Genomic DNA, 12,019 nt, shown 5'->3' on the forward strand with positions numbered 1-12,019 from the left:
TGAGTGCACAGAGGCAGTATCCAGATTGTGTCCTGGTCTCCTAGTCAGGGTCATTGCCTCTATTCTTTTTTTTTTTTTTGGAGAGTTTTTTTCTCTATAGGGCACATGCGCTCACCAGACAGACAGAGAGAGACATAGAGACAGAAAGCGAGAAATCACCCCCCAGGGGGGATCGTCACGCCGCAATCCCTTCTCCTCCATTCTCCTCTCGGGATCTTGGGCACGCATGCACACGCTCCCAGCGTGAGTTTTAAACCACCGGGTCTGGGACGCGAACCGCGGTCGACTACGTGGGAGTCCAGTGACATAGCCATTACGCTAACTGCTAGTTCCCACTGAATCTTGAGGCAGTGGCTGAAAGACTGGATTGGAGGTCCGAGACTGGAGGTGATGTGAGTCTGTCCAGTGAATCTCCCTCTCTAGAGCTGAGATAATGAAGGACAGCATTCTAGGAGTAAATGTGGACCAAAGTATTCAGCTCAGCTTTGAATCATCTTAGTCCTGAAAACTGAAAGAGAAAAAGTTGAAGCTAGATTTCTTGTGCCTGGATTGCAGGTGCCTGTCAGAAACAAACACAAACCCTCTCTTTAAGAAGATAACATCATTTGAGGCTTCAGATTACTTCTACAAGCAATTTTGCAAATGCTGTGTCTGGTGTATGATTAAAAAAATAATGAAGACAGCATGAACAAAAGCCAGCAGGAAACAAAAAGTCAAAAGAAACAGACCCACAACAGTTGCAAACTTGGGTTTTATCAAACAGGGAGTTTAAGAAAAGTATGCTTGACAAGACTGAACATTTGAGAGAATTGGAAACAATCAGAGGGAAAATCTAGAAACAAAAACTACTAATATTTGAAATTAAGAAATCAGTCAATGGGTTTAAGAACACATTAGACATAGCTAAAGAGATAAATAGTGAATTGGAAGATAGGTCAGAAGAAAATATCCAAATGAAGAACAAAAAAAACAAATCGATGGGAAATATAAGAATAGGTAAGAAACATGGAAAAGTGATTCTTAAACTTTAATGTGCATACAAGTTACTTAAGGATCATGTCGAAATTCAGATTCGGGTTTAGTGGGTCTAGGGTGGAACCTGAGATTTTGCATTTCTGGCATACTCCCAGGTGATGCTGCCACTGATCCATGGACCATATTCCGAGTATCAAGGACATAGAGGATACAGTGAAAAGAAATCCCAAAGAAAAGAAAGAGAATGGGACAGAAGATAAAATGTCTGAAAATATATTTAAATTGATGAACAATATCAAGACACAAATTTAAGAAGCTCTACAAATTCCATAGATGACAAAGTAATCCACATCTAAGCACATTATAATAAAGCTGCTGAAAAAAGCAAGAGGGAGAGAAATCCTAAAAGCACCAGGAAAAAAGATGAATTACCTTCAAAGTGTCAGCAATAAAATTATCACCTAACTTGTCAGAAATAATGGAAGCCAGGAAACAATGTAATAGTATAAAGTCTGTAAGGAAAATAGTTATCAAACTAGGATACACCTAGCAAAAATATTATTCAAGATTAAGATTAAATAAAGACATTTTCAGGCCAACAAGACTGAGAGAATAGATCACCAACATATTTGTGCTAGAGAAATATTAATGTGTACCCTTTAGTTAGAAGGAAAATGATCACAGGTAGAAACTCAGTGCTTTAAGAAAGCAGTGTAATTAAATGGTAAATATATGGATAAATCTAAATGAATAATGATTTCATAAAATAAATATGATGACAGTGTCATCTTGGAGATCTAAAATATGGACAGAATTAACATACGTAACAATGGCATACAAATTTGGAGAGAGTAAATGGAAGTTCTTATTTTGTCTGAAAAGTGCCAACTGATACTAGAGTTAGTAAGCTAAAGATTCTGTTATAATCTGTTGAGTAACTTCTGAAAGTAGCAAAAGACTACAATAGTCAACTAATAAAGGGAGAAAATTGAATTTTAAAAAATACATAATCTAGAGTCAGCAAGAGGCATGCTGGTTAAGGCGCTGGATCCTACATGGCCAACTCTGTAGTTTGAGTCCTGGAACATGCAGTTTGAAAAACATGCCAGACACATGTGCATGTGTGCCCAATATCCCAAGGATGAAAGAGAAGGAATCATGGCATGGTTATCCTGCCTGGAGGTGGGAGGTGATTGCTTACTTTCTCTCTCTGTCTCTTTCTGGTGAGCATACATGCCCTATGGCAAAAAAAAATTTAAGTGATAAAATAAAACTTATTCCAAAAGAAGGCACAAAAAGAAAGAAAAAGGAAACAGAATAAATGGAATAAATATGAAGTATTTTGTAATGTGCTGTATTTAAACCCAACTACATGAGGAATTACATCAAAGATAAATGAACTAAATTCTCCAGTGAAAAGATAAAGATCATCAGATTGGCTAGCAGAAAACAAAACCCAAATATGTGTAATTTATAAGAGATATCTAAAACATAAGCATATAAAAAGGTTCAACTTGAAAGGATGGAAAAAGATAAAAGTCTTGCCATGCAAAACTGTCTGAAAGAAACCTGGAACATTAATATCAGACATAGTATCCTTTAATAATATTTAATAAATATTATTAGAGGGTGCTTTGTTATGACAGTATTTAAAATAGCTCTAAATGTGTGTGCACCTGATAACACAATCTCAAAATACACAAAAGCAAAAGCCAATGACCTAAGAGAATAGGCACATCCACAATCATAGTGAGAAAATTTAACTCACCCTTCTTAATAATTGATAGAGGCCCAGTCAGAGTGGCACATGCTACTAAGATGCTTTGTCCACTGGCTGGGGCTACACGGGATACCCGGGTCTGGTTTCCAGTTCAGCCTGAAAGCCTGAGCACGGTGGCACGCACTGATAATCGCTCTGTCTAAAGAAAGAGCTGGGCATGATGACACACACCTGAAGTCCCACCTGGGAGGCTGAGGCAGGAGAACCACAACACAATAAGACCCTGTCTAAAAATAATAAAAGAAAAAAAAATGACTGATTTTAAAAAAGTGAGCAAGGATAGAGAGGATTTGAATGCTATCATGATCACAGTCCAGTGGCCATGCGTAGGCCCCACGACAGCAGGGACACCTAGCACAGGTGACACAACAGGGCTGTAGCAGGAAGGAGGGGTGGAATGAAAGGTAAATCTCGCCTCCTGGGCTCAGGCTGCTGGGTGATGATGCTGCTGGACTGAGCTATTTTATGTAGCCCCAATTGTTGACCACTTGGCAGAGAAACGAAACGTTGAGAGAGGTGCCGCAGGCTGAGGACTGGGAAAAGGAATGTGAAAGTCATTGCTGTTGGCAGTTTATTGAGTGTCTGCTGTGTTCGGCATGGTGCTGGGTGCACTAATTCTCCGACCTACATCTCTAGATGGGAAAACTGGGACTCAGAGAGGTAAATGAACTGGATTAGGAACAACTGCTATCCTCAAAGGCACATAAAAGCTCCATACACTGGAGAGAGGCAGACAGGCAATGTGGGCTGAGAGCTGGAAGTTGCCAGTCTCCCAGGCAGAGCCCTGGAGCCCCAGCTCCACCAGACAGGCACAGACATGGCGTAGGGGAGCTCAGAGTCCCTATGAGTTGAGGTCTCCTTCGATGAATTTCCTAGTCACTTTTTTTTTTTTAAGAATCATCCACTCATTTCATTTTTATTTGTTATCATTATGTTTAAGTATTTTTAAAGAATTATTTATTTTATTTGTTATTATTATTATTTTTAACCTAGCTATGTCATCAGAGAGAGATAGACAGAGACAGAGAGAAAGTGAGAAGCAAGTCACCACATGCAGGACTCAAACGGTGGTCAGCCATATGGGAGTCCAGTGCCCTAACCACCACACCACCTGCTGGCTCCATGTTATCCTTATTTTTTAATTTGACCAGAGACTGAGCAAGAGAGAGAGAAAGGGAAAGTGAGAAAGCAAGCTGCCAAGACTGGGACTCAAACCACAGTCAGTCATGTAGGAGCCAAGCACCCCAACCACCAAGTCACCTGCCAGACACCCCCCTTTATTTTAAGAATCATCCATTCATTCCATTTTTATTCGTTATCATTATTTTTAATTCCTAGTCACTTTTTTTTTTAGAGAGATTTTTGCTATAGGGCGCGTGCACTCGCCAGATAGACAGAGAGAGACAGAGAGACAGAAAGCGAGAAATCACACCCCAGGGAGGATGGCCACGCCGCAATCCCTTCTCCTCCATTCTCCTCTCAGGATCTTGGGCACACACGCACACACGCCCAGCGTGAGTTTTAAGCCACCGGGCCCAGAACATGAACCACGGTCGACTACATGGGAGTCCAGCGACATAGCCATTATGCTAACTGCTGGTCCCAGTCACTTTTTTTTAAGAAAGATTTTTTTCTATAGGGCATGCATACTCACCAAGGAGACCAAGAGAGACAGAAAGTGAGAAATCACCTACCAGGGGCGATGGCCACACCACAATCCCTTCTCCTCCATTCTCCTCTTGGGATTTTAGGCACACACAATGCACGCACCTGGTGTGAGTTTCAAGCCTCCGGGTCTGGGACTCAAGCTGTGGTCGGTCATGTGGGAGTCCAGCGACCTAACCATTATGCCATCTGCTGGTCCCACTAGTCGCTTCTAGGGTCGACTTTCCTTCTGGAAAACTGAAAGGGCCTAGCTGACATGCTGAGTGCTCTGAGTTCATGCCAGGAAACTGGTTGTCGCCTACCTCAAGGAACTGAAAGACCAGAAAGAGCTAAGGACCAGTGCCAGTGTGTTTACCCCCTGAGTAGGAACTTACGGTTGGTAAGGGCACTGGGGGCCAGGGGTCAAGATCATAGGAATCAGTATGAATTCTTCAAAGGGTTCTATGTCTCTCTTGCCCCTTCCAAGACCTTCATTCTGGCCAAACAGTTCTGAAATTTGTGTTTCGAAAACTTTGTAATAAGCCAAAAATGATCACTTTCCTCCTTTCACCTGTTTGCCATGATGGACCTTCCTTCTTTAAACCACAGGTCAAGGATACCACCTCCAGGAAGCTCTCCCAGATTGATCTGCTTCACTTTCCCAAATCTGTCATTCTTTCCCAAAGGCTGTGCCTCTCCTTTCTGTAACCTGATCAGGTCTTCTCCCTGCTCAGTTCCAGGTCCCCCCGCTGGCATCAAAGCTGTCCCCTCTTCGGCTAGCAGTGTGGTCGTGTCCTGGCTGCCCCCCACCAAGCCCAACGGGGTGATCCGCAAGTACACCATCTTCTGCTCCAGCCCCGGGTCTGGCCAGCCGGGACATAAGAATAGGTAAGAAACATGGAAAAGTGATTCTTAAACTTTAATGTGCATACAAGTTACTTAAGGATCATGTCGAAATTCAGATTCGGGTTTAGTGGGTCTAGGGTGGAACCTGAGATTTTGCATTTCTGGCATACTCCCAGGTGATGCTGCCACTGATCCATGGACCATATTCCGAGTATCAAGGACATAGAGGATACAGTGAAAAGAAATCCCAAAGAAAAGAAAGAGAATGGGACAGAAGATAAAATGTCTGAAAATATATTTAAATTGATGAACAATATCAAGACACAAATTTAAGAAGCTCTACAAATTCCATAGATGACAAAGTAATCCACATCTAAGCACATTATAATAAAGCTGCTGAAAAAAGCAAGAGGGAGAGAAATCCTAAAAGCACCAGGAAAAAAGATGAATTACCTTCAAAGTGTCAGCAATAAAATTATCACCTAACTTGTCAGAAATAATGGAAGCCAGGAAACAATGTAATAGTATAAAGTCTGTAAGGAAAATAGTTATCAAACTAGGATACACCTAGCAAAAATATTATTCAAGATTAAGATTAAATAAAGACATTTTCAGGCCAACAAGACTGAGAGAATAGATCACCAACATATTTGTGCTAGAGAAATATTAATGTGTACCCTTTAGTTAGAAGGAAAATGATCACAGGTAGAAACTCAGTGCTTTAAGAAAGCAGTGTAATTAAATGGTAAATATATGGATAAATCTAAATGAATAATGATTTCATAAAATAAATATGATGACAGTGTCATCTTGGAGATCTAAAATATGGACAGAATTAACATACGTAACAATGGCATACAAATTTGGAGAGAGTAAATGGAAGTTCTTATTTTGTCTGAAAAGTGCCAACTGATACTAGAGTTAGTAAGCTAAAGATTCTGTTATAATCTGTTGAGTAACTTCTGAAAGTAGCAAAAGACTACAATAGTCAACTAATAAAGGGAGAAAATTGAATTTTAAAAAATACATAATCTAGAGTCAGCAAGAGGCATGCTGGTTAAGGCGCTGGATCCTACATGGCCAACTCTGTAGTTTGAGTCCTGGAACATGCAGTTTGAAAAACATGCCAGACACATGTGCATGTGTGCCCAATATCCCAAGGATGAAAGAGAAGGAATCATGGCATGGTTATCCTGCCTGGAGGTGGGAGGTGATTGCTTACTTTCTCTCTCTGTCTCTTTCTGGTGAGCATACATGCCCTATGGCAAAAAAAAATTTAAGTGATAAAATAAAACTTATTCCAAAAGAAGGCACAAAAAGAAAGAAAAAGGAAACAGAATAAATGGAATAAATATGAAGTATTTTGTAATGTGCTGTATTTAAACCCAACTACATGAGGAATTACATCAAAGATAAATGAACTAAATTCTCCAGTGAAAAGATAAAGATCATCAGATTGGCTAGCAGAAAACAAAACCCAAATATGTGTAATTTATAAGAGATATCTAAAACATAAGCATATAAAAAGGTTCAACTTGAAAGGATGGAAAAAGATAAAAGTCTTGCCATGCAAAACTGTCTGAAAGAAACCTGGAACATTAATATCAGACATAGTATCCTTTAATAATATTTAATAAATATTATTAGAGGGTGCTTTGTTATGACAGTATTTAAAATAGCTCTAAATGTGTGTGCACCTGATAACACAATCTCAAAATACACAAAAGCAAAAGCCAATGACCTAAGAGAATAGGCACATCCACAATCATAGTGAGAAAATTTAACTCACCCTTCTTAATAATTGATAGAGGCCCAGTCAGAGTGGCACATGCTACTAAGATGCTTTGTCCACTGGCTGGGGCTACACGGGATACCCGGGTCTGGTTTCCAGTTCAGCCTGAAAGCCTGAGCACGGTGGCACGCACTGATAATCGCTCTGTCTAAAGAAAGAGCTGGGCATGATGACACACACCTGAAGTCCCACCTGGGAGGCTGAGGCAGGAGAACCACAACACAATAAGACCCTGTCTAAAAATAATAAAAGAAAAAAAAATGACTGATTTTAAAAAAGTGAGCAAGGATAGAGAGGATTTGAATGCTATCATGATCACAGTCCAGTGGCCATGCGTAGGCCCCACGACAGCAGGGACACCTAGCACAGGTGACACAACAGGGCTGTAGCAGGAAGGAGGGGTGGAATGAAAGGTAAATCTCGCCTCCTGGGCTCAGGCTGCTGGGTGATGATGCTGCTGGACTGAGCTATTTTATGTAGCCCCAATTGTTGACCACTTGGCAGAGAAACGAAACGTTGAGAGAGGTGCCGCAGGCTGAGGACTGGGAAAAGGAATGTGAAAGTCATTGCTGTTGGCAGTTTATTGAGTGTCTGCTGTGTTCGGCATGGTGCTGGGTGCACTAATTCTCCGACCTACATCTCTAGATGGGAAAACTGGGACTCAGAGAGGTAAATGAACTGGATTAGGAACAACTGCTATCCTCAAAGGCACATAAAAGCTCCATACACTGGAGAGAGGCAGACAGGCAATGTGGGCTGAGAGCTGGAAGTTGCCAGTCTCCCAGGCAGAGCCCTGGAGCCCCAGCTCCACCAGACAGGCACAGACATGGCGTAGGGGAGCTCAGAGTCCCTATGAGTTGAGGTCTCCTTCGATGAATTTCCTAGTCACTTTTTTTTTTTTAAGAATCATCCACTCATTTCATTTTTATTTGTTATCATTATGTTTAAGTATTTTTAAAGAATTATTTATTTTATTTGTTATTATTATTATTTTTAACCTAGCTATGTCATCAGAGAGAGATAGACAGAGACAGAGAGAAAGTGAGAAGCAAGTCACCACATGCAGGACTCAAACGGTGGTCAGCCATATGGGAGTCCAGTGCCCTAACCACCACACCACCTGCTGGCTCCATGTTATCCTTATTTTTTAATTTGACCAGAGACTGAGCAAGAGAGAGAGAAAGGGAAAGTGAGAAAGCAAGCTGCCAAGACTGGGACTCAAACCACAGTCAGTCATGTAGGAGCCAAGCACCCCAACCACCAAGTCACCTGCCAGACACCCCCCTTTATTTTAAGAATCATCCATTCATTCCATTTTTATTCGTTATCATTATTTTTAATTCCTAGTCACTTTTTTTTTTAGAGAGATTTTTGCTATAGGGCGCGTGCACTCGCCAGATAGACAGAGAGAGACAGAGAGACAGAAAGCGAGAAATCACACCCCAGGGAGGATGGCCACGCCGCAATCCCTTCTCCTCCATTCTCCTCTCAGGATCTTGGGCACACACGCACACACGCCCAGCGTGAGTTTTAAGCCACCGGGCCCAGAACATGAACCACGGTCGACTACATGGGAGTCCAGCGACATAGCCATTATGCTAACTGCTGGTCCCAGTCACTTTTTTTTAAGAAAGATTTTTTTCTATAGGGCATGCATACTCACCAAGGAGACCAAGAGAGACAGAAAGTGAGAAATCACCTACCAGGGGCGATGGCCACACCACAATCCCTTCTCCTCCATTCTCCTCTTGGGATTTTAGGCACACACAATGCACGCACCTGGTGTGAGTTTCAAGCCTCCGGGTCTGGGACTCAAGCTGTGGTCGGTCATGTGGGAGTCCAGCGACCTAACCATTATGCCATCTGCTGGTCCCACTAGTCGCTTCTAGGGTCGACTTTCCTTCTGGAAAACTGAAAGGGCCTAGCTGACATGCTGAGTGCTCTGAGTTCATGCCAGGAAACTGGTTGTCGCCTACCTCAAGGAACTGAAAGACCAGAAAGAGCTAAGGACCAGTGCCAGTGTGTTTACCCCCTGAGTAGGAACTTACGGTTGGTAAGGGCACTGGGGGCCAGGGGTCAAGATCATAGGAATCAGTATGAATTCTTCAAAGGGTTCTATGTCTCTCTTGCCCCTTCCAAGACCTTCATTCTGGCCAAACAGTTCTGAAATTTGTGTTTCGAAAACTTTGTAATAAGCCAAAAATGATCACTTTCCTCCTTTCACCTGTTTGCCATGATGGACCTTCCTTCTTTAAACCACAGGTCAAGGATACCACCTCCAGGAAGCTCTCCCAGATTGATCTGCTTCACTTTCCCAAATCTGTCATTCTTTCCCAAAGGCTGTGCCTCTCCTTTCTGTAACCTGATCAGGTCTTCTCCCTGCTCAGTTCCAGGTCCCCCCGCTGGCATCAAAGCTGTCCCCTCTTCGGCTAGCAGTGTGGTCGTGTCCTGGCTGCCCCCCACCAAGCCCAACGGGGTGATCCGCAAGTACACCATCTTCTGCTCCAGCCCCGGGTCTGGCCAGCCGGTAAGTGGGTCTCTGCACCAAAGAGGGGGGACAGAAGAGAAAAGGTGCCCTGCAGATCACTTCCTGGTCACACTGGGGCTACTCATACCTGCATTCACAGATAAGCATGGGCACCGGTCACTGGGAGTGGCCAGAGCTTTGCCCAGGGTCCATCTCAGGTCACTTCTCTGTCCCAGAGGCTGCTAGATTGTCACAAGCTATGGAGGCTCCTTTGAGACAGCTGGGGCATGACTGAGCAGGCAGGGCATGGCTCTTAGCAGGCCCCAGCACTGTTGAATGGGGAATGGCTGATCTGTGGCCTCTGGGGATGGACCACCTTCTGTATGGTCAGCCTGGTCTGGGTGTGGAGAAGCTGCCAGAGCCTGCCCTGAGTGATGACCTCAGCACGGAGCCCTCTGAGGGGAGAGGAAACAGGAGACAGCCGAGAGCAGGCAAAGGCCAGGACACTGACCCACCCCAATATCTGCCCAACCCTGTGAGCAGAGGGGGCGGCCCTGCACTGGGACACACGCAAAGTCCTGCTTGCTGACTGCTCTAGTGCATGCCTGCTCTCAGTGTGGAGCAGGTGCAGAGATGCCTGCCCTCGATGGGCTTCCAGCCTAGTGAGGGCGGGGGACAGAGCGTCGGGAGTTCTGTGCTCGGGGCTGCAAGAGCAAGGGGCAGGAGGAGGAGGCTAACTTCTCCCTCCATCAACAACTTGTCATCAACCAGAACTCTGCAGATGAGCTCCTGGCCGCCAGGAAAGCTGCCCTGAAATTGCTTGGTAATTGTGTCATCATCACCTCCCGTACTCTGCTCTCCTGCAATCTGAATTATCCTCCAAGCGACAGCTACAGTTCTGTACCGGAAGGGAAGCCTGCTGACTCCATGCAGCCCAGGGCACACCTCAGAACTGTTCAACACACCCAGGCCAGGCCTCCAGGGCAGGGGATGGGACATTACAAAGCCCCAGCACACCCTTCATGCCCCTTCCGGTTGTCACCTGCCCCTGGCTTCAATAGCACAGATGCTGCTGCCTCCTTTGGTACTTGGGTTTTGTGTTTTTGCTTCTTCTTAGAGGGCACTGTGCTCCCCAGGCGGGGTTGTGGGGAGGTCCACGCCCCTCCCCCAGGTGGGAATGATCACATCACCATCCCTTCTCCTCACTCTCTCCCTTTGTCAGGATTTTAAGCACACATGCACAGACGCCCAGTGGTTTCTCAAGCTTCTGGGTCCGGGACTCAAACTATGTGGTTGGCCATATGGAATCCGCCTGCCTTAACCACCAGGCCACAGAGCCAGCCCTTTTTGTTTTGGTTTGCTTTCGTTTCTGGGGAAGTGGGGTATTTGTGTGTTTCTTTTTGTCTTTTTGTATTGAGTCATCGGAAAAGTCATGATATGTTTTTCTATGTTTCTATGCAAAAATGTATCATGACTTTTATGACGACCCAATACTTCATATAAATGGAGTCATACCACGTGTGTGGCTTCACACGTGATTTCGAATTTGTGAATTTCGCCCACACTGCGTGTGGTTGCGGCTCCCTCGTTCTGGCTCTGTATCGTTCGCGTGCCCTTTATTTATCCTGATCGCCTCTGCTGGAAGGGTAGGACATAGATTTCAGCTTAGGCCTATTCGAGGGTGCTGCTGGGAACACCCCGTGCCTCTTGGTGCTCACGCTGGGGACACGCCCAGCAGAACCACCACTGGGTCAGGGAACACCACTGTCGGGTGCCTGCGCCCATCGCCCTCCCCAGGGGGATGAGAGTCCCAGTTACTCCAGTCTGCAGGTGCTGGTATTTCCCAGTCAGCACTGTCAGCCACGTCTTCTGCCCCGTCTCCCCTCTCCCTCCTGCCACACTCACTCTCTCTCTCTCTCTCTTACACACAATACACACATTCTCTCTCTCTTACACACACACACACACACACTCACTCTCTCACACAAACACACTCTCTCTCCCCCTCCCACACGCACACTCTCTCTCTCTCTTACACACAACACACACATTCTCTCTCTCTTACTCACACACACACACACACACACACACACATCTTTGCCCTGTTGGCTCCTGCTATGGCAGACTCTCTGCTCCTCTGCCAGACAGAATGTGCTAGATGGCAATTAGCCAACCACAGGCCTGTGTCCCCACATCTCTGAGGCCCCACGAGGACAGGGCAGCATCTTGTCATCTTTGCGGTCCCCGCTGTGGAACACTGTGCCCGAGGTCACCGAGTCCGCGTTCCTGAATGAAGGCGGGCGGTCCTGGGGAGGCTGCTCTTCCTCAGTGGAGGGACAGGGTAGTCGGTCCCCAGCTTGAGTGTTTGCTTTCATTTCCTCCTCGGGTAATGAAGTTGTTCAAAGATCCTGGTGCCCCAGAGCCCTGCCTCCTCATTAACTTGGGCGTCTGGAGCCCCCTCTCCACAGCTCCTGGTCCCCACCCTCTCCTCCTGCTCCTGAGACACTGGAACGCT

General features: G+C 45.0%; 1 protein-coding gene across 1 annotated transcript in view; it reads left to right on the forward strand.

The window, feature by feature from the left end:
- The window catches only part of DSCAML1 (DS cell adhesion molecule like 1), a 430,778-nt gene that overhangs the window by 397,453 nt on the left and 21,306 nt on the right, over positions 1 to 12,019 (forward strand). Inside the window, exon 20 of the mRNA XM_027765686.1 lies at positions 9,425 to 9,564. Coding sequence (XP_027621487.1) covers positions 9,425 to 9,564 — 140 coding nt within the window. The remainder of the gene's footprint in view (positions 1 to 9,424; positions 9,565 to 12,019) is intronic.

The sequence above is a fragment of the Tupaia chinensis genome, unplaced genomic scaffold, assembly GCF_000334495.1.
Source record: "Tupaia chinensis unplaced genomic scaffold, TupChi_1.0 Scaffold139431_1, whole genome shotgun sequence".
NCBI classification, from domain to species: Eukaryota; Metazoa; Chordata; class Mammalia; order Scandentia; family Tupaiidae; genus Tupaia; species Tupaia belangeri.